This window comes from Crinia signifera, chromosome 1 (assembly GCF_055691185.1).
Source record: "Crinia signifera chromosome 1, ASM5569118v1, whole genome shotgun sequence".
Classification (NCBI taxonomy): domain Eukaryota; kingdom Metazoa; phylum Chordata; class Amphibia; order Anura; family Myobatrachidae; genus Crinia; species Crinia signifera.
Window position 1 is genome coordinate 375,351,004 of NC_139217.1, and position 22,139 is coordinate 375,373,142.

The window sequence follows — 22,139 nt, forward strand, 5'->3', positions numbered from 1 at the left end:
TGGTATGCATCTCTACCATCCTCCGACTGTGAAAATTCAGCTTCTTTTGATTTGAGATCTCTTACATGTTGTTTTATATTTTTTATTTTAAATACGTCTGATCAACATTGAAATTAATTATTACACTACAGAGTCAAGCGCCATCAATTTTATTCTTCTCTAGAATAAGGCATCCTGTCTAACTGCAAAAAATTGTTCAGGAATGGTTTGAACAGAAAGAGTTCAAGATTTTGACTTGGTTTTCAAATTTCCCAGATCTCAGGGTTAGACACTAGGAGTGTACGTATTTCTCAGCTATACCTTCAGCGGATTGGATGCTACAGTCACACAGCAGCCAAGAGAAAGCAAGTCACCGCTGAGCAAGCAGGATGATATGATGACACACTAACCTGTTGACATTTTCTTACTGTCTACATTTTGAATGTTGACATGGTCAGTACCATTATGGTTAAGTTGACATTCTTAAGTCAACATGACTGTTGACTTTTTTTTATACAACCCAAAAAATACAAATCCACTTTGAACCATCTGTATTGGTTACAGTGCTATGTGTAGATCGAAAATGGAACAGAAAACATTTTATAAACACTATTTATTAAATAATTTCTTACAGTTTACTTCTATTTACATCGCTATTCCTGTACTTACGTGACATACGGGACATCATACATGAAAGGCAGACATTTTCATTTAGAAACAAGCCATAGTACAGATTTGAAGAATAAGAAGAAAAAAAAAAAAAAGGATATCAATTATACAAGTTGTTAGCTCATGAACTTTTGCCACAACATCTACTTCGCTAAGTCAAGTTGTGACGTTAGAATCACACCGCATCATAACTGAAGTGTTACAATTGATGCAAGATTTGCTCTGACAATTGTGTTCCACCCATTACATTAGCACATGTGAATCCAGATTTCAAGCCCAGCAATCTACACTATACATAAAATAAAAAAAAAAGGGGCCATGTGCACTTTATAGACAGATCGCTCTTACAAATTTTAAAGACCACATACCAATACATTCACTCAAGTACACCTATTCTGATGCATTAGAAGATTCATTCAGCAGACTTCCAGAAAGAATGAGCACACACACTGCCACTAATGCATCCTGTATATTAGTATGTATCTAGTGGTAGCAGATTATCCCTTTTTTCAACAGTGTTACACACTCAACATTCACTGGACAGGAATCTTCATCAGCAAGCGACGTTATGTACAAGTCACAGAAAAAGGACTACTAGCTTTATCTTTGATCAGATTACCATTTGTCACTTTAGGAAGTGCATGGAGTTTTTTTTTTTATCACTCGTAAAATAGATCTCTTGTGCGCAGACAGCTTTATAAACAGACAAGCTAGGCCGATATGTTACAGTGCAGAATTTTCAAATAAGTGGCATTGCAGAAATAAGCATTTATAATACAGTATTGCTTTAATAAAGAGATGGAAAGCTATTAAAGTGACCAGTCTTTGGTGTTTCTTGAAAGAGAAATTAAGAGCCACACTAATTGTTATCCAACCTAAATGGATTTGTGTGAAGAGATAAAAGCAGGATGAAGAGCAGTCATTTGTCAAATCCCATTGTCATACCGATGGAAATATAAACGGTGTTAGTTTTAATTTATAGCATGGTGCAATTTTCAAAACACAGTAATAGCATAAGAAATAAAGGACTAGAGATTTGCTATGTTAACCAATCTGCATATTATGCAAGGAATGTGCAATAAGTTTCTGGATGCAATGAAAGCCTTATATTTATACCGCCCAAACCACTTGGTGAAGCAGCTAGACCAGTTCAAAGCAGGTCTGATCTTTTACATGTTGGATGAAGGGTTCCAGTGACTCAACGCAAATCCAATGCATCTTGCACTCGATTTGTGGGAATAAAAAGAAGTCACAGGGGACCATGTATGGACTGTACTGTGGATTACCAAGCTCCTGGAAGCATTCATGGACCAGAAAAGCCATCACGTCATAGACTTGTGTTTAGGTGCATGGTCATGACGGAGGAGAGTTATTGGACGAAGTTTTGAATAGCTTCCAGCAGGCATTTGTTGGCATAACAGTCTCAGTGATTATGTACTGTGGTACAGTAGCTACAAGACCATCTTGGCCACAAAAAACAGCCACCTGTTTGGCTATGCTGCACTCAAGTCAGAACTGCTGTTGCAGCACACCTCCAGCTGGGAACATTTGCACTGACTATTTGGTCTCTTTGTCAGACCTGTAGATCCAGGATTAATTTTTACCGATGATCTCCCAGAGTTTGGAAGACTGCCATGAACCCTGGAAATCTTGCTACAGCACCAAGTTACCTGAGCCTCCTTCTGCTCTCGAGTAGCTGATGGTGTACCAACATGAAGAAACCTTGCAAAGGTCAAGCCTTTTGTGGAGTAATTAGCAGATGGATCCAGCTGAGATGCCCATCTCCTCTAACTGGGATACAGTCACCCAGGCATTCACCTCAACTATGGGCTGCATAACAGCAACATTGGCCTATGTGATAGAAGATGAGCTCCGCAACTGCCCTGTGTGCTATGTCCTATGCCAAACTTCTGCAAAATTAAATAAAAATCATAACAGTGGTTCAGGCTGGTGCTTCCATCCCAAAAGCAGCCGGTCACTGGTCATAGTTTGCTTGCTGTCACAGACTACTTCTGTAGTTGTAGATCAATGTTATGTCAAGTGGTCTCAGTTGAACTCCATAAACTTGTGAAGTAAATTTAAATGCTGACCTTCTGTGTTCAGTGCTACTTCTATATGGTTCTGAGCCTTGACATTTCACAAGAATTTTACTCAAAGTATGGTTCATAACCAGATTGCATCAACTCTACCTTTGCACTGTATATCTGGGAAGTTATTGCACACTCCTAGTACATATTATGTAATATGAGATGAAGGATGGCCATAATGAATATTAAAGCTTCAATGCCTTTTGTATCTATTTTTTTGACAAATTAATTGGTATAGGGTATAAATCTGTACTACAGTCGGTACTTGTGAGTTATCCGGGCGTCCGATTTTTTGATTGTATGCCTTAAGTTAAGGCATACAATCAGATGCGATGCGATATCGCATCGCATCGCATGCGACCATCGGATGCGATGACCCGATTTTTCCATAGGAATCAATGTTAAAATGATTCCTATGGAAAAAGGGGTCCTTTTCATACCCCTACTATCCAAGTGGGCATGGAGTTGGATATAAACCTGTGGCGAGCGTAGCGAGCCACCGAGCCCGAAGCGTGGCGAGCGAAGCGAGCCCCGCGAGGGGACGGTATTCCGTGTCCCCTCGCGGGGCTCGCTACGCTCGCCACGCTTCGGGCTCGGTGGCTCGCTACGCTCGCCACAGGTTTATATCCAACTCCATGCCCACTTGGATAGTAGGGGTATGAAAAGGACCCTTTTTCCCATTGAATTCCATGTTAAAATGGACTCAGTCCATTTTAACATTGATTCCTATGGAAAAATCGGGTCATCGCATCGCATCGCATCCGATGGTCGCATGCGATGCGATGTCCCGATCCGACCCGATTTAAAAATCGGACGCCCGGATAACTCACAAGTACCCTACAGTCTTTATTTTCTGTAGGTGAGACTTATTGATCCCAAATGTATGACTGATCATAATCAGATCCCTTTATCAATGTACATTATGTCAGAATAATGGGGAGACTGTTATAAATTAGCACGTTGAGAAGGTGGCTTCCCAGATGCTCTCTGCATCATGGCAGGGGAAATATCCTAGTAAGCTACAATACTTAATGAACCCTTTATTAATCGCAGTAAGACCAAAAGCACCATGGCATCCGTTTTAGGCTATTTGTTGAGCTTTAAATCTCAATATCTAGATTTAGGGTTATAAATGTATCAGGAGGTGAATGCAGAATAAATAGTATAGAATAGTAAATAAACTTTTGTTACTGAAACTTTAAGATTGATATATATCAATCACATTACTTTCTCTGACAATCCTTTTGAATTTATTTCTCCTTAAAAAGAGAATATATTGTGTGATATTGTCAGAACATGTATGATTGCAGAATATTCCTTGACTTGGAGTCCACTCTGTAGAGGCTATGCAGTGGCTTTTACAGATGCACCTCCATTATTCTCACAGCACTGGCATAAAAACCTGATTGGGTCAACCTAGCAAGGCATAAGACATTGTGGCTAGAATCTGAACCCTTCACGCACACTGTCCAATATAGCCAGTTAGAAACTACTAGCCGAGTCTGATTTGAATTAGGAGCATTTCATATATGGAAATCTAAGATGCTTACAATAGCTGTGCATGAGATTCTATTGCGTAGGTTTAAGAAATTTTACTTTAAAACAGTGAAAAAGAAACCTAAAATTATAATATGGTTCCTTAGATAACGGATCAATATGACAAAACCAAACAATCAGTACATTAAGGTGGTATTGATTTTTTTTTTTTTATAGTAAAACTGTAAAGAGCAGCTTTCTTTCCTGGTCACTGAAAACAGATTTGTCATTTTTCCAATGAAAAAATTATCCAAATCTTTAACAGTTTACAAGAAAATAGAATGAATTGTTGCAAATGCAACTTGGCTAATGAGACTACCATAAAATATGTATTTATATTATTTTAATGCCCAAACTGTTCACAAAAACTGTAGATACAGGTTGAGTATCCGGTATCCGGACATTCCTTATCCGAATTATTCCAAAAACCGTGGTTTTTGGAATCATTCGATTTTTTTTTTTTTTTAACCCCCTAACCCTCTTTTCATACTTACCAAGTCCCCGGGCGTCCACAGCAGGCCTCTGGCATTCTACTCCAGCGGTCCCAGGAATGCATTGCGCGAGTGTGCGCGCGCCGGTGACGTCACCGGTGCGCGCGCACACTCGCGCAATGCATTCCTGGGACCGCTGGAGACCCAGAGAAGATGCCGGAGGCCTGCTGTGGACGCCCGGGGACTGCGTGGACGCCGAGGGACCACCGGACACCATCAGGGGACAGGTAAGTATGGTTTAAAAAATATATTCCAAAAACCGGAAAATTCCCCTATCCGGAATGCTCGTGGTCCCGAGCATTTCGGATAGGGGATACTCAACCTGTATTATATAGTCTTAACAAGGGTTCTGATGTTTTTGAATGTAAAACCCACTAAATTATTTGTGTGATTAGAAATCATGGTTTAATTTGTCTTTATTTCCCGCATCCAAAGAAAAGCAAGACATCTGTACTCTCCGAGAGCTGTAGTTCTCAATCATATCAGATGGTACTGTAAAATATGTCTACCACAAGAATAGCCTAATAGAGATCTTTTACATTCCGCCGCCATATAATTTACAATTATTTAAATCTGTTTGTGTATTATGGTATGTCTAGCCTAGAATTTAAGTTATGCAAAAATAACTTATGTGAAATTATATAGTATGGCTAAGGGAATTGTGGAAAACTCATTACATCTTGACCTCACATCAGCCAAGGATTAAAAACATGAAGTAAACAGGATAAAGTCAAAATAAAAAGGTTTGGTTTATATTTTCCCTCTGAGCACAGAAGAACGCCATGTCTAGACATAGAATGTATACAATACTAGCCATCAATCAAGGTTTAGAATAAATGTTTTGTAGGTATAATTTAGACTCCATATAGAATACATTATATTTTCATCATTAAATTGTCTCATCCAATTCACACTAAGTGGGGGATTTATCAAAGCTTGTAGAGAGAAATCTGTTAAGGTGCTTTTTTCGGGTGTGACACTCGCTCCCACACACATCGCTCAGCACAAAGTCTGTGCAGCCCATACTTTTTTTTGTACTAGATCGCACTGCATCTAGTACAAAAAGTAACATGCTTTAGCACATCACATGCTTTTTGTACTACATGCGATGCAATATGGTACAATAGGTACAGAGAGCATTGGTCTGTGGATGGACACCTTAAGAGGAAAAAAGGGGCAGATGTGTTAAGCCTGGGGAAGAGATAAACTGGAAGGAGATAATGCACCAGCCAATCAACTCCCAACTGTCATATTTCATACACAGCTGATTGATTGGTGCATTCTCTCCTTCCACTTTATTGCTTTGCCAGGCTTAATACATCTGCCCCATTAGACCAACTACAGGTTGAGTATCCGTTATCTAAATGATTCCGAAAACCATAGTCTACAAAATGTACTTTTATTTTTTACTAAAAAACCTACTGGGGACATCTGTAACTGACACTACTGGGGAAATAACATGTAACTGGCACTAAATATGTGCAAGGACATGATTGCTTGGTATACAAATTCTGAGTCTGTGATAATACAAAAACTTTGTTTTTGAAAACCTTGTTTCCTGCACAAATAAAAAATATTTGTGTGTATTTCATGTGTTTGATGTGCTTATACATCATAAATCCAAAATACCTCAAGACACCACGTTCAAATATGGAATAATTCATTATCCAACATTTTTCTGGTCCAGAGCATTTTGGATAAGGGATACTCAAACAGTATTCAGCTCAAAACTGACATTTTTCAAACACAGCCTGTAAAATATAAGGCAGAAGCTGGTTGGCTGGTATCTTCTCACAATTTTCTTTCCAAACTTTGATACATACCCCCCTTAAGTGCTTATCCTCCAGGACAATGTGATTATCAGTAGAATTGTATTAGCGTGAAAATAAAGGAGAACATACACAAAATGGAAATTATTCAAGGTTTTCTTGTGAGAAAGACACAATGCAAATTGGAACATATAAGGCTCAATGCAAAAGCAAAATTGCCACGTCGTATATCCATGTGTCTTGTGAATCCATATGCTGGTTTTCCTGCTTTATCAAGTTTTGGGCAGTTAAGGCAATATCAGAAGTCAATCCAGGTGACTTCACACAGACAACATACCACATTGGAGAGAACATAGATTTCTAGACTTCTTACACATGAATAACCTCATTATCATTGAGAATCAAATGCCTGTTACAAGCATGATGTACTATTGTTATGACATGTACATGGTACATGTTAAAAATATTTAAATAAAAGCTCAACATAAGTACACAAATATACAGTACAATATCACAAATGCATAAAGAAAAGTACAATCTGAGGTAACCTTAAACACCACACAGATAATATACAATGAAATCAGCGGCAAAATATTTTTGAGAAGGATTTTTTTTTTTTTTTTAAATCGAAGTTAGAAATAGAATCAGATAGAACACTAACCCAAAAATATTTGTGACCTCTACAATTTCACTGCATTGTCACTATGTTACCCAGAATATACATTATATACATACCTGTATATAACACATATTTATATAAACATGGCTTTAAGTTAAGTATCCTTAAAAAGAACACGTAAAACACTGGAAGGAACTCCATGTCTTCAACTTGTATTATTCAGCAGTTCATTATATAAAAGACTTCTAGCTGCGATTTACAACGGTTGCCAAGTCAAAATGGACTAGACTTGAAATGGTCTAAATAGAACTTGTAATATTTTTACAAATTGTAACTTTTGGGGTTAATAAGTGTGCTTTTTTTGTGTGTGTTTTTGCTAAGACGATTTGCCAGAAATCAAAACTGCATCACAATTCTGTATAAAGCACCCACTGTAATTTTACAGCAAACTATAATTACGTGAACAAAAAAAAAAACCAATGATTTGGACAGAATTCAGCTTGCTGTTTTATAGGACGTTCCAGGGACTAAAATAAGTTAGATCATTTGAGGCAAGTCATTTCTGTAAGCTATAGCTCAACCATTAGACTGTAGTGCTTTCTACAATGTCCTCAGTTGTCATATGCAAAGTTCTGCTTCTTCCATAACATGCCAATTAAATCTGTTGAAAATAAATTGCAGTCCTGCCAGCAGGATACAGTGCAAAATAGCAGTCCAGGGGCTGTAAAGGAATACAAAAAAAAACTAAATTTGTAGCAGATGTTCAGGCATTTCAGTCTGTATATTCAGCTACAATTGAAAGAAGAACAGTGATGTCATCTGGTTTTCCTCCTAAAAAACAAAGAACAAAGCTGTATATTGCTTATTAACAGCAGCAAAAGACAGGTCTATTGTAATAAACTTCAAAATTCGTATTTCTACAGTGTTACACTTGAGGGGCCTCTGCCACGAGTATTTGCAATGGGCAAATCAATAACTGGTTGTTCCAATATTACAATGCCACATTTACATATAGAGAAGTTCAAATGGTGATAAGCATTAAGGGATAATAGTGTATCATTTATCTGACTATTCTAGTACTAAAAGCACATGGTCCAATGTACATAAGAAAAGGAATTCTACATATGGGGCACATCCGATGTTTTGAATCCCCCCCTGTTGGGCCCAGTAGTATCATGTTTAGCTGCGCAAAGTGCATAAACACCGGTAACACCCACAGTATTTTCCAACATACACCTCAGGAGGGTCAAAAGTGGAGTGACCCAATCAAAGCGCATACCAATGTCACCAAGCAAATGACCAATCAATGGGTCTGCAAACAAACTGGTGCATTCATTTTGATTCAACTGTGAATGATGATATAAAAAATACAAAAAGACCCCAAAACCGTGAGAATACATTTTATGATGAATGTAGACATTACAAATATTTGTTTTCTATGTGTAAACAAATAAACATGCTCACAAAAGGGGCATACACATGGGACAATTTTTGCCTATTTTCTAAGCGATCTGTCCAGGACACAGAAATTAAGCACAAATCGCTCCGTGTGTACAAGCGATAGCGATGCGTGGTCCCTCGCATTGCCATTACCGGTTCAGATCTTTAGCACATGCAGGCATAATCTAGTTAGATCGCTCAGCAAGAGCATACAATAACAATGGTTAGCACAGATCGCTATATGTGTATGGGCCAACTAGACACTGGGACGTTAAAGGACAAAAAAATAAAAATCACCTAGCCAAAATCGCTAAGCACACATCGCCCCATGTGCATTCCCCATATGAGCTTATATAGATACTTGTGCCAACAGATTAACCATGTTTGTATGCTACTACTCGTCTATGCTGTGTGTTTTCTGTCACACTGCAGCTTCGTTCTCTCCAGTAGTGGAGATCTGACACAGGCCAGCTATATAGCACACTTACCTCTGACATTCAGCCCATAGTCACATGCAAATTGTGCAAATGGTGACATGTAATTGGGATCGTAGGCGAGATCATGGGCTTGCTCTGCAATACTACGCGCTGTCTGTTGTATACTTTCATAATTTGCATTCTGCAAAGAATCAAGAAAGACGTTTGACTGTACAGTCTCAAACTTAAAGCACCACTAAACCTTAACATTAATATACAGGTTTGTGTATGTGGAAGAGTGGCTATAGCAATGGCAGAAACCATCATTTGAATAAAACAAAAAAAAAATTTGGACATGGTGTCACTAAACAAGAGATGTTATAATTTATGCTTTGTTATATTAAGTCCTCTTCTATGTACTCTCATTCAGCATCCACATACCGCTGCTTTCTTTCTTTCCATTGGTCAAAGCCATGCTTTAGCTCATTATCTGTCAGTGGTCTCAACAGCTCTGTCATTTTCTTATTTACCTCAATACCTAAAATTAAAATCCCTTCTCTTGAATGCAGATTTGACTCTAGGGAATAGAAAAATGCCACACTGTGCTAGGTCTGGCCAGTGTGGAGGGTGTTCTAGCACTGCAATCTGTTTCTTGGCCAAAAAACTGCTTCACAGAGAGCAGAGTGGGCTGGTGTGTTACTCTGATGAAGGATGAAACCCTGGCCTCTTCTGATTCTTTCCTGCAAAGTCTCTAGTCTAGAACATTTTTGTTTTAATGTTGATTGAATGTTCTGGTGCCCAGATGGCAAAAATCCACTTATTTGTCCAAAAAGTCTGTGCCAATTTATCATTTTCTTTCTGTATGGCAGTGAGAAGTCTTGGAACCATCATAGCACAAACTCTGTTACGTTATCATTTTGGTGCAAAACTTGATTAACCGTCTGTTTGTCTATGCTTACCATTTCTGCTATAGTTTAGATTAAACACATTTTTCATTATCTTAGATGTGTAAAGGCCCCCATACATTAAGGCCGACTTGTCCTTAAGACAAGTCGGACCCAATTCTCCTGTGAGCCGCACGGGAGGCTCACACACAATTTGGCACTTGATGAGCCAAATTTGACATGTGATAAATCGCAAGCGATTTATCACATGTCGGGGTGCAGGTGGCGGGCGGTGAGGGGCAGCGGTGCTCTCATCAGGGGGAGCAGTGGGACGGGCAGCGGGTCCCTGAGCGCCGGGGAGTGTTGACCTGGCCCGGCGGTGATGTTCATATATATCAGCAGCGCTGCGGGAGTCGGGAGGGGACGTGGTGCCAGGTGCCGGGAGTGCTGCTGGCTGACCTGGCATGTGATAACAAATAGCAGCAGCGGGGACAAGAGAGCTCTCAGCCAATCAGAGAACGGACGGTCATTTGACAGGTATTTTAAAAATCTAATAGCCGTCACTGCGCGTCCCGTCCCCGCTGCTATTTGTTATCACATGCCCGGCCAGGTCAGCCAGCAGCACTCGCCGCACCCGGCACCACGTCCCCTCCCGACTCCCGCAGCGCTGCTGATATATGAACATCACCGCCCGGCCAGGTCAGCACTCCCCGGCGCTCAGGGACCCGCTGCCCGCCCCACTGCTCCCCCGGTGTCTGCATGCATATGCCTGTCAGGTGGGCAGGCATATGCATACAGGGAGGTCGGACGTGATCGTATGTACTGTCCGACCTCCCTGATCCGGTCCGATGCGCACGGGACCGCGCATCGGATCGGATCAGATATCACACACCTGCGATTTTGGGCCGATATCACCCGATTATCGGCAAAGTGCCGAAATCGGATGAAATCGTCCCAAAATCGCATTAAAAGCCTTAAGGCTTTCCAAGGTCATTCAGTTCTTCGGCAGCCTCACAATCTTTTGTGCCACTCAAAGATGCTGCGTTACTACAATGGTTTCAATTTGAAGGTGTGTTATGTAAACAGCCACCACTCAAACCCACACAACAGACTAATCTATTACAGCTCACTGCCATAAGAAAGACAACAATGTTTAAAAATCAATGTTTACAAAAAGGTTGCCATCCACTAGTGCAATATGGTATGAAAAATGACACGTCGCATGTACTTTTCCTGCGATTGTGATGCGCATTCCTACAGGATACCATAAATATTCATCACCGCTTGTAACCTTTGCTGGGATTGCATAGAATACATTGTGATCCTCCTGCTTGGCAGCTGCCAGTGAATATAGCATGCAAGGTACTGCATGCAATACCTCGCCCTTGTGGATGGGGCCTTAAGAGTTCTATAGGCCAGATTCAATTGTTTGCGCCATTTGTAAACATTAGAGGGTCAGGCTGCTGGCACCAACATTTCAGTTTGAACCTGCGGGGGTGGCAAGCTGAAACCTGCAAAAAGTCACCAGTTTCAACCTGAAAAAGACTTTTTTGGGCACTCCTATTTGTTTGGTCAGCTATTCACAGCTAAACCCAACCTTAATAGGTGCAATTTGTGCAAAGAAAAACATGAATTGCATATCACCCCATGATCTGCCCTCGCTTTACACAGAAGATGTGTGTGGTATGACAATTGAATCTGGCCCCATATATTTTATTGGTCAAAAAGTAAAAATGTTGGTTTTGCATACCTTTAGCTTTTTTAATTCTTGAAGTATCATATAATCAGGCATGTTATCAAAAAGTCCATCAGTTGCTGTAAGAATAATGTCACCCAGCTGAACATCAAATGTACTACTGTCTGCAGCATCAGGACTGTAAAAAGAACCAGACAGGAAAGTCAGCAGACAGGTAAAAGCACGCTGCAGAAACTACAATGCACATAATCAGCGCTAATGCACATTAGATAAACCTTCCCTCTGCACCGGGTGCCGGACGGGGTCCCGACTGTCAGGATCCCAACTGTCAAAACACCAACAGCCGGGTTCCCGACGGTCACCTGCTATTTTCCCTCGTGAGGGTACATGACCCCCCCATAGAGGGAGAATTGAATAGAACCGTGCCCAGTGTGGCGAGTGCAGCAAGCCCGCAAAGGGCTTAGTTGCGCTCACCATACTGTCTGGGTCCGGCCAGTCGGGATACCAACGTCAGGCTAATGACTGTCGGGATCCCGACTGTCGGACCCCTGTACCACACCCCTCTGATCCTACTCCTCCTAAACCACTCTCTTTATTAAAGAGAATTTAGCTTGCTACAGTATATTCAAAATAACCTCCATATTTATTATGGCACACACATATTAGTAAGACATGGTGTTTATAGCAGTGTAAAGTAACCTGTGCTTTACAATGACATTGTTTGACCCAGATAGACAACTCCGGTCTATGAATCTTTTTTTCTTTCAAGTATTGGTATTCTAGAACATTTACTTATCAAGGTCCAGTTCAGTGGTCAGACTCCTGCTGAACACATGCGGTGTGTCATTTGAGGAGGGGACAAAAAAAAACCTTTCATGTGTCCTATGAACAGACAGGCATCTGAACACTCCCATCTAAAAGTGTTGCTTGCCAAGTGTAGTGTGGCTTTCCATTGCAAGAACACAGTGTGCTGATGGAAATATTTTCACACTGATGTGAAAGCAACATGAGCCCTGTGTGATCACATGCCTACAGCCCAGCACTCAGGAAATGAGATAGCACATCCAAATGTCATGCTAGAACGGATAGATGCATCAATAAAAGTACATCTTTTTGGTGAGATGCATCAATTAAGCCAAGTTTACATTATAAATGGTCAATTGAATTAGGAGCGAGATGATGTTTGAGCCACTTCTACACCAAATTTGCATTACAATCAAATTGCAAACTCTCATTGTTTTTTTCAGAGGGAATGTGTTTGGCAGTGACAAAAGATGGGGGAAATCTTTATTTTACAGTTAAAATGTCTTTTTTGAAATATATGTTTCTGCCATGGTTGTCACATTAATTCTGGGGACGGGGTTTACATATGTTAAATTGGGGGCAGGAAGAGCTGAATCTTTACACCGGGCTGTGTCAAAGGACTCATAACCCCATATTATAGATTAGAAGCCCGGCATCTGATAATGTGAAATAGCCCTCACAGTTCAGTTACTCAATATTAAGGGCACACTCAAGTCATTAGCGATACGTACCTGTCACTAAGAACTACACCTTCAGCTTCAGGAGGTGCTATTGACAACTGGAATGGAGTGTTGAAGTAATGTTGTTGTTCGTCTGACCGGTGCACAACTTCTCCTGCCCTTACCACAAGAAAACCGGAATCCCCTAGATTTGCTGTGTGTAAACGATGACTTGTCCTATCCAGAACGACTAAGCAGGCAGTGCTGCTTCCTTAAAAAAAATAAAAATAAACAATGTTAGTGCCAAACTCACAGTCTGCAAGTTCTACTTTCAAAACAGGTTTGAGCCAAAACTCCTCAATTTGGGTTAGGATTTTTTAAAGGATAACGCTACACGGTCAATACCTGCAGCTATGATTGTTGTAGAACAGATATCCATACACGTTTTACATGGACATTTCAGGATAGTGAAAAGAACAGAGAAAGAATATTTTACTTTAAATGGGATACACATGAATAAATACTATACAAGCAAGCTTATTGCAATATTTTTATTTACAGGTTTCACCGTCCTTTTACCGGAAATTGAAGACAAAAAAAAAGTAACAAAAATGACACACCACTATTTAAAGTTAAGTCTCTGCTTCACACAAAGTGCAGCTAAAATTGGCTGTTGCATTGAAGGAAAATAGGAAACCAAGACATGTGTCCGTCTGACAAGAGGTGCAAGACTAGACTATAGGGTGATCACATTTAACCAATGAACTTTATTAGTGTATTGAATGTGTTTTCAAGCATGGACACAAATATCCACCTGCATTCGCAGTGTGATAATTTATGTGAACAAACAGAAGCGAATCCCATCCCTCATTAAAGAATTGAACCTAAGAATGACATACTGTATAAACAAAAATTACTTCATTTAATTCTTTTTTTTAAAGATTTGTCAGTAAAAATAAAAAATAAATAAAAATTGTTGGACTAGGGGTGACCTAGAAAAAAAAAATTTTGATTCTCAAAAGGTGCCGTGATTCAAAAAAAGTTATCAAATAATGCACCTTTATTTTAGGGGGTGGGTGTATAGACATGGCAAATGCCTATAGGCTGGTACTGGGAGTGGAAGCTAGGTCACTGTGCCATTGTAGTGAAGTGTGGAACACAAATGCTGGGTTTCCTCCTTTGTTATGCTTTGCCAGACCTTCACTGCAGCGGTCTTCAGTTGTTCTTGTGTCTGTCTACTTTACCTAGTGCTGTGGGGCTAGTCACAGGTTTATCAATACCATTAAAAGCACATGGAAATGTTTGACCACTAACTTCTTTTCATTGCTCTTAAGACAACACACTAATCCTGCATACCTCATACATATAAACTAAAACCACCTATTGCATTGTCTTAACACAACCATACACTGCAAAAGAAAAGCAGTTGAATTCCAGCATTAAGTTGTAATAAGAAATACAATAGTATGGGTGGCTGGTCTACAACACACACATATGCAAGGTATCATTTCTTCCAAGTACCCCAAAATGTTTGCTTTTGACATTACATCCAAGTCATCCCAAAAAAAAAACCCCACCTGAACAGGATTGCCCTATATTTGGATCAGAATCGCTGGCCTCTTTTCTGCACTAAAGAAAAAACCTCGCCCAGCTCATGTTCTGTGTTATTAATATGGGCCCCTATTCTTGGAAAGCAATAAAAAAATAATGTCTTCTTGTGCTTCAGCAGAACATGCTGCTCATGTCTGACCTTTACATTTAGATTAAGGAAAACAGAAGATCCATCAAAAGGAATACAAGTGTCCCAGCATATAACCTTCAGCATGTCCTTGTTATTGACATTATTTACATGTAGAGAATAATGCAAATGCTAAACCATTAATACTGTACATCTTAAGTCCCCCATACACTGGGAGATTTACCTGCATTATGGGTTCTTTTCCTGCGATTCCAGCAATCACAGGAAAATAACCCAAATTGCAGGTGACTGACACCAGGTCCGATGCAATGCGCGGTCCCATTGCAAAACGACCGCATGCAATAGATCACAAGTGAGCCTGCCGGGCTCAGGAGAGCACTACGTGCAACTTCTCCATGGGAAGAAGTTGCAGCAGTGTATGGGGGCCTTTACAGGTGCTCTGTTTTTATTTTGACATCCATTTATGTCAAAGTCCATGAACACATTGTAAAGCACTAGCAGTTCTGAAGGAGTGTCTGTAGCTAAGCATGCACTTTACTAAAAGTATAAGCTTTATGGATACATTGAAAGATACTTAAAGTTATTGATTTTTCAATATCAAAGGCTTGGCAGTTTTTGTCTTTGGAAAGAAAAAGTAAGGCTACCTAGAGATCACTCCACTTACCTAGTAAAGGTACTTTGTTCTGAAGCAGCTCACAGTAGCTTGAGGTGAGGATCCCAATGGGGTTGGTTGGCACAAACCGTCCTTCCTTAACCAAACGCTCACACGTGCGCATAAGAGTCTCTGAGAACTGAGAAGGGTCAACTCCGTAGTCCCTCCATCCACCTACTCCATCAGCCACGCCTAAAAAGGAAAAATAAAAAGGATGAGTTGCTTGGATTGGAATTGTAGTACACATATATTAAAAGCATGCCTGTAATACTATAGATTTATCATAAACACCAACCAGGCAAGACACACAGATTTGTAATAAAAAAAAAAAAACCACAACGTTCCCATGATGTATTTAATTTACCCCCTGGGGAAGTCAGAATACTTCAAATGTAAGCAAGTTTAATTTATATAGCGCACGCTCTCCAACAGAACTAATGTGTACATTTTAAAATGTTCCTTTATTATGCAACTGTATACCCGGCCATACTAATGGACACAATATGAACCCTATTCTACTAATTAGTGTGTGTGTGTGTGTGTGAGAAATATAAAGACATTGGGAAGAGGAGGGGCATTTTCATGTGCAAAGGCAGCTTGGATATCTAAAAGAAAAGTGCCTGACTAAGCAATTCAATTGATTCTCCGTTCAGGCACCCAGTAGTAATTATTGTGCCCAAAGTTGCTGTTTGGGTGCAAAAACTACTTACGCATCTCCAGTGGCTGTGAAAAAAAAGATTTTGATTTGAGCAATATAGGTGTCTGATTGGAGAAACAATTAAATTGCTCCAATAGATGCCTATTCATTTGAACGCCCTGCCAGGGGTCAGCCAGAATCATTGAATTGCCCCCTGCGAGTCAGGCGAGGAGTATTGAGACTATAAAAAAAAAAAAAAAAGTACTTGTGTAGTTTCACGGCAGCACTGTCCGTGGATCGCATCGTATGTGATGCGATTTAGCACATCCCCACTATCCACGCCAGCCTGAAGAGTGGAGAGCGCAGCAAGCCCCTCGATACGAGTCAAACCGACCTGTTCATACCCCCACTATCCACGTCAGCATGGAGTGGATTCTCCAAAGTGTGGCGAGCGCAGCGAGCCCGAAGTGTAGGGGACGCTGATTACTTGACGTGTATTCCATTGCGCTCGCCACTCTTCAGGCTCATTTTTCCACGTCCGCTCACACACACTTTATAAAATCAACTCAATGCTGACGTGGAGAGTGGGGGTATGAACAGGTCGAGAGGACGTGTACCGTGTCTCCTCGCCACGCTTCGAGCTGAACTGCATCGCATGCAAATCATATGCGATTTTCATACGATGCAAACCGTGGGCAGTGCCGTCGTAAAACCACAGTACCAAAAAAAATCATGAGACCTTAAAACTTTTCTAACTGGGCACAGAACTTACTATATATCTTACAAAAGGGGGTGCATGGGTCATATAACTATTTCTACAGTAGGTCTATGATTTCGCACTCAGGCAGTAGCATCTAATTCCGTGCCCTCTAAACAAACGTCTATATCTATCGCTATATCTATAGATTTTTCACAATGAAATCAAAATGTTTCAGCACTTTCTCAGCTATTAATAGCTTAGCGTACTTTTTCTTTATTACATTACAAGAGACAGCCGTCAGCCAGTTTATATGACTGCCTACAGTCATATAACTTATGTAACTGAAGAGTAGGGATGGATGGGATAATCACAGTAATGTATGGATCAAGTGCACTGGAGAGGAGGAACACCACAAAAAAGCTGCACACACTTTGTTTAAGCAATGACTGGACAGTTCTGAAATATATTTGATATGGTTTGATTTTAAAGACATTGGACAGATTATTTTCTGTATGTATGATAAATCTTGGGTTGGTCTTGGCACCTGCATCTTCACTTTCTCTATATCTAGCCTTGACAATGGTTTTCAGCAACTAAAGCCTGGTGAAAATGTGGTGGCAGAGTGTAGAAGACACTGGTGGCATAGGTCCAAAATCAATTGTGCCGTCAGAAACCACTAGAGGGTACCAAACAGAGCTATTCAAATGTAGCTCAGTTTGGGCATGACTGGGTGCAGGTGCAGATTTTTCAGCTTGCACTCTCCCGGGGGTGGCGAGCTGAAAGCCCAAGAGCCACCTGTTTGCGCGTCCAAACCGGACATTTCGCGGCACACCTATTAGTTTAGTCATGTTTCTGCTTTTTGCAGCTAAACCCAACCTTAATGGGTGTGATCAGCGAAAGAAAAACATTTTTTCTCTTTCCCCATTTTGTGTTTTCCTCTCTTTTTTAGATGTTCTGTACATCCACGAATGCACTTTTTTGTTGTATAACCTATTGTGGATTGCATACAGTGGGCCAAATTCAAATGTTTTACCGCCGATAGCCACTAGCAGCTATGCATGCCTTAATCAGACCATAATGGGCACCATAAACAGACATTTGAATATTGCCCCATAATATCTCATCACTATAGATGGGGGTATCTGAATCTGCCCCTATATTTTTGGTCACCGTCATATTTTGGGATGTACTATTTTTGTCTTTAAAAATTCTTCAATAAAAATTGTTGCAAGCTAAAAAAAAAAAAAAAAAAATACCCAAACCATCAATTGCATATATCACCCACAAGCTCTTGTCGCTTTAGACATGAGATTGGGTGAAATGTGACAATTGAATCTGGCCCATAGAGTTTGCCTTCATGTAAATACCTCCCAAGTTATGTAGGATTTCAGGAAACATAGCATTAAACTGAAAAGAAAAAAAAGAAAATTAAATAATTTAGAAAATTATTCTGAAGAGTACACTCATAACCTATGTATTCACAGCAGTTCCCACTTTCATAGCGAAAGCAGTTACCAAGCAATAGATACAAATCTGTATGTATTCCATTTCCCATATACAAGATCCCAGGAGTAAAAAAAAAAAAAAAAAAGTCACCCGTTTGAGAACACAAACTGAATTTTGAGGCGCACCTATTTGTTTGGTTGGGTTTAACCACTATTCGTGGCTAAATCTGGCCTTAAAGGGAGGAATCGGCGCAAAAAGAAACATCGATTGCATATTGTTTCAAGATCTTCCGTCGCTTTAGACAGGAGATTGGGTGCAATATGACAAATTAATCTTGCCCATGGACTTTAGCTCTCATCTTCAGATTGCCTTGAGGTCAGTAACAAGGTGCAACATGTCAGCTTTTTGCACCAATGTGCTTTGATCCTGTGCCTGGCAGACATCAATGTGCATTGCTTACACTCTGTGCTTAGGAGAAAGCTTGTCAAACTAAATGCGAATGAGGCAAAAGTATCCAACAGTCAGTCAGCAAGGGAGCATATCCAAAACAGCATGCAACTATACTAACGGCCTAGAGACCTACCAGGGCAACTGTGCAATTATCAGAACTGAACTTGTCAAGAATCTAGAGACCACATTGTATGCTCACAAGAGTTAAATGGAAACTAAAATCAGCTGCCTTCTCCCGATTTTTATGTTATTCCACAAAGTTATCTTTATTTGTCAATGCTCAGTCTTTATAAAGCTTTAATCTGGCCTTAAAGCGGTGTCTAATTGACTATCAGCAAGGTTTCACATTAGTCAACTGCGAAGGCAGACCGTAACCCTTACACTCCCATCTATTAGGTTTGCAACTGAGCTATACTCAATATTATGGCATGTACAGCAGACCAAGAAGCATCTGCATGGAAACTATCTGGCATTAAGGGGGTGTGGTAAGTCTAGCAGACGGTCAGTATACAGATATAGGAATCCTGGTCGCCGGTACTCCAACAGGGGGAACGAGCACAAAAAGTCCCTTACATGCTTGCCATGCTGCGGGTTGGTGGCTCGCCACAGGTTCTATTCTCCCTCTATGGGGGTTGTGGACCACAACGATGGAGAATAGCCCATTGATCAGGATTCTGACTGATGGGCAGTCGGGATTTCTACACCGATATACTCACTTCCGGGATCTTGACCGTTGGCCAGACATGCAGCACGCCATTACGGTGGATGATTAATACTTGTATTTAAACAAATACTAAAGCTGAAACTCAGATTTATAAGAGTGATATAAAGGGATAAGATTGGGCGTATGGAGACCAAACAAGATAAAAATAGAAAGGGGATGAGATTAAAGTGTACATTAACACAATTTTAAAAATGATGTTTTTTGAGGCCAGCCAACAGCCCCAGATTTTGTTGAATGCTTTCGAGGCATTATTGATGACTAGTTCCCAAGCCAGTCAAAATGCCCCAAAACAGACCCATTTTCGGACAAAAACAGGGCTGTGTCTAGCAAAAAAAAACAGTTTTCACTGAACTCCTGTTTTTTGGGGCGACCAAATTGGATAGCCCCCCAAAAATTGGGAAAAAAACAATGAGGAAAAATCATGCAAAAATTTTTTTAAGCATTTTATTAGTATTATCATAAATAAATAATATTACTAATAATAAATATAATCAGGGAGATGGATTAGGGGTAGATATATTAAGCTCAGTGAAGTGAAAAAGTGTCTGGTCTTCATCAAATCAGCTCCTATCTGTCATTTTTCAAACCAAGACTAACTTCAGTTAGGAGCCAATTGGCCAGTGATAAAGTATCAGACACTATCACTTCACCAAGCTTAATAAATCTGCCCCCGAGTTAGCTATATCTCAACAAGGATGCATTTGTGCATGGTCTCATTTGAAAACGAATGCATCTGTACCACCCAGTAATATTACATCATGCTTTTTAAAAAGGTATGGAACCTATTGGTTCCACTGACCCAGTATCTTTGTGGACACTGCATGGACCTTAAGGTTCCCTGTTGCTAGGCACCATGTCCACTACTAGACTGGGTAACTAGGTGAAGAGGAGTGAGCTGCAGTGCCCGCAATGTGCAGAATAGCACATGGTAGCCAGCAGCATTGTTAGCTCAAACCCATACAGGTGGCACAGGAAAACAAACAACGTATTACTAGGTTAACTTATGTCAGCTATGAAATTCGGCAGCACCTGTAATTAAATCTGCCTCAGTGTCCTATGTGTTTGTACAGGCTCTCTCGTGATCATATTGCATTTTCTACGGTTTTATTGACAAACACTGTAAAATGGGTGGGGAGAAAAAAAAAAAAAGCCCACAAGTTTCTATAACGCAAGGACATCTCCTCCGCAAACAATCACTGGTCCACTATGCCTCCAACAGAGCCTTCAGCGATTGACAATACAAGATTTTGCCTTGACCCAGCTATGAACTCTGTAATCTGCAAGCAGCCTGCTGCCAGACTCAATACGCTGGATAGATTAATCAGATTCTACCCAAAAATAGAGGTCAACCTGTCAGCCACCTGCTATTTTAAACACAGACCAGAATACAATTCATATCAAATTATACTATAGTGACTGTCTGCCCATGACTAACCTAGCATCGCCTGTGTAAAAAAATAATAATACAGTTCTCCAATTGGCTGCCAGCGCGTAGCATTTTCTAACTGATACAACTGACATGCGTTATATATGGAAGCAGAATATTACATATAGGAAAAATAATAATGTCTTAAACCAGATCAGGTCATAAAATGTCAAATACTGAATTCTAAATATTTTATATTAAATATAACAAATTGTGATATTAGGCGAGTAGACTACTCAGTGGTCCTCTTTATTAAGAGCTACACGGATATACAGTACTTGACCCTTAGCTTACAAAGAATCAGCCATGAAATGTCTATATAGGAGAAAATGTATACACAAGTATAAAAGGATTTGCCCCTGTTCTAGGTTATGTACAGTACACATTCTAGAAATATAATCTGCATATTGAGTGAGGAGGATTAGAGGTCACTGCAGATTAACACTGAGCAGTTATTACAGGAGTAGATTGGATGACCCGTCTCATAATATCGGTTTTAAGACTTGAGAAAGGTAATCATGTAATTATATAAATGCATGAAATAAAGACTTCATATGTCTGGTGTTCTGCAACCTGTCATCTATAGCAGCCAAACCATTTATGCCATTTAAGCACAAACTGTGCCTTGAAAAAGTTGGCATAGCCTTACATAATATAGGTTTACAATGACTGCTGATGTCTGGAGTAAGGTGGGGTGACCTCACTCATTTAATCACCACTTATTTATATAGAGCACACATTGTACAGAGCTTCATAAAGAATATTTGTGACCATTCACTTTAGTCCCTGCCCTAGTGGAGCTTACAGTATAGAAGCCATATTTAATTTTCATATAAGGACGGGAGGTTGTAATTGATCTTTTTGTTTTCACGCCGATTGAGCACATTAAATGCAAAAATCAGAGAGTTTAAATGTATCATATAGCCACATTTATGCTACACAAGAATAAATTGAACCCAATGTGTTGCCTCCTCAGGTGCGAGGAGAGATATCTCATAACAGCAGATATCCCACGGACATCACAATGAAGGGAATATTTTACTTTGCTTTTAAACAATGGTTTTCCCACTCAAGCCATGGTCATTGTATTTGAAGAGAACAGTTACCCAAACCGCATCGTGAACTCAAGGTTACAGCCTAAAATGTCTAATCAATCAAAAAAACATTTGTATTAAAACACCTTATTCCTACCCACAAAATACAGCAGTGTTTCCAAACGCCAGTGCTCAGGGATATCCTAACAGGGCATGTGTTCTATAACTACTAGTTTGTTACCTGATTATTAATAGACACACTTCAGAAAATCCACAGGTTGTGCTAATGGAGGAGATATCTTTAAGTCATTAGGGTGGTACT

At 40.1% G+C, this 22,139-nt stretch overlaps 1 protein-coding gene across 1 annotated transcript in view; it reads right to left on the minus strand.

Annotated features, from left to right (window-relative positions):
* Positions 1–5,487: 5,487 nt before the first annotated feature.
* The window catches only part of PPTC7 (protein phosphatase targeting COQ7), a 35,215-nt gene continuing 18,563 nt past the window's right edge, over positions 5,488–22,139 (minus strand). The window contains exons 2-6 of the mRNA XM_083151396.1: positions 15,413–15,592; positions 13,122–13,320; positions 11,641–11,764; positions 9,079–9,208; positions 5,488–7,981 (exon numbers count right to left, since the gene is read on the minus strand). Coding sequence (XP_083007522.1) covers positions 7,923–7,981; positions 9,079–9,208; positions 11,641–11,764; positions 13,122–13,320; positions 15,413–15,592 — 692 coding nt within the window. The 3' untranslated portion in view covers positions 5,488–7,922. The remainder of the gene's footprint in view (positions 7,982–9,078; positions 9,209–11,640; positions 11,765–13,121; positions 13,321–15,412; positions 15,593–22,139) is intronic.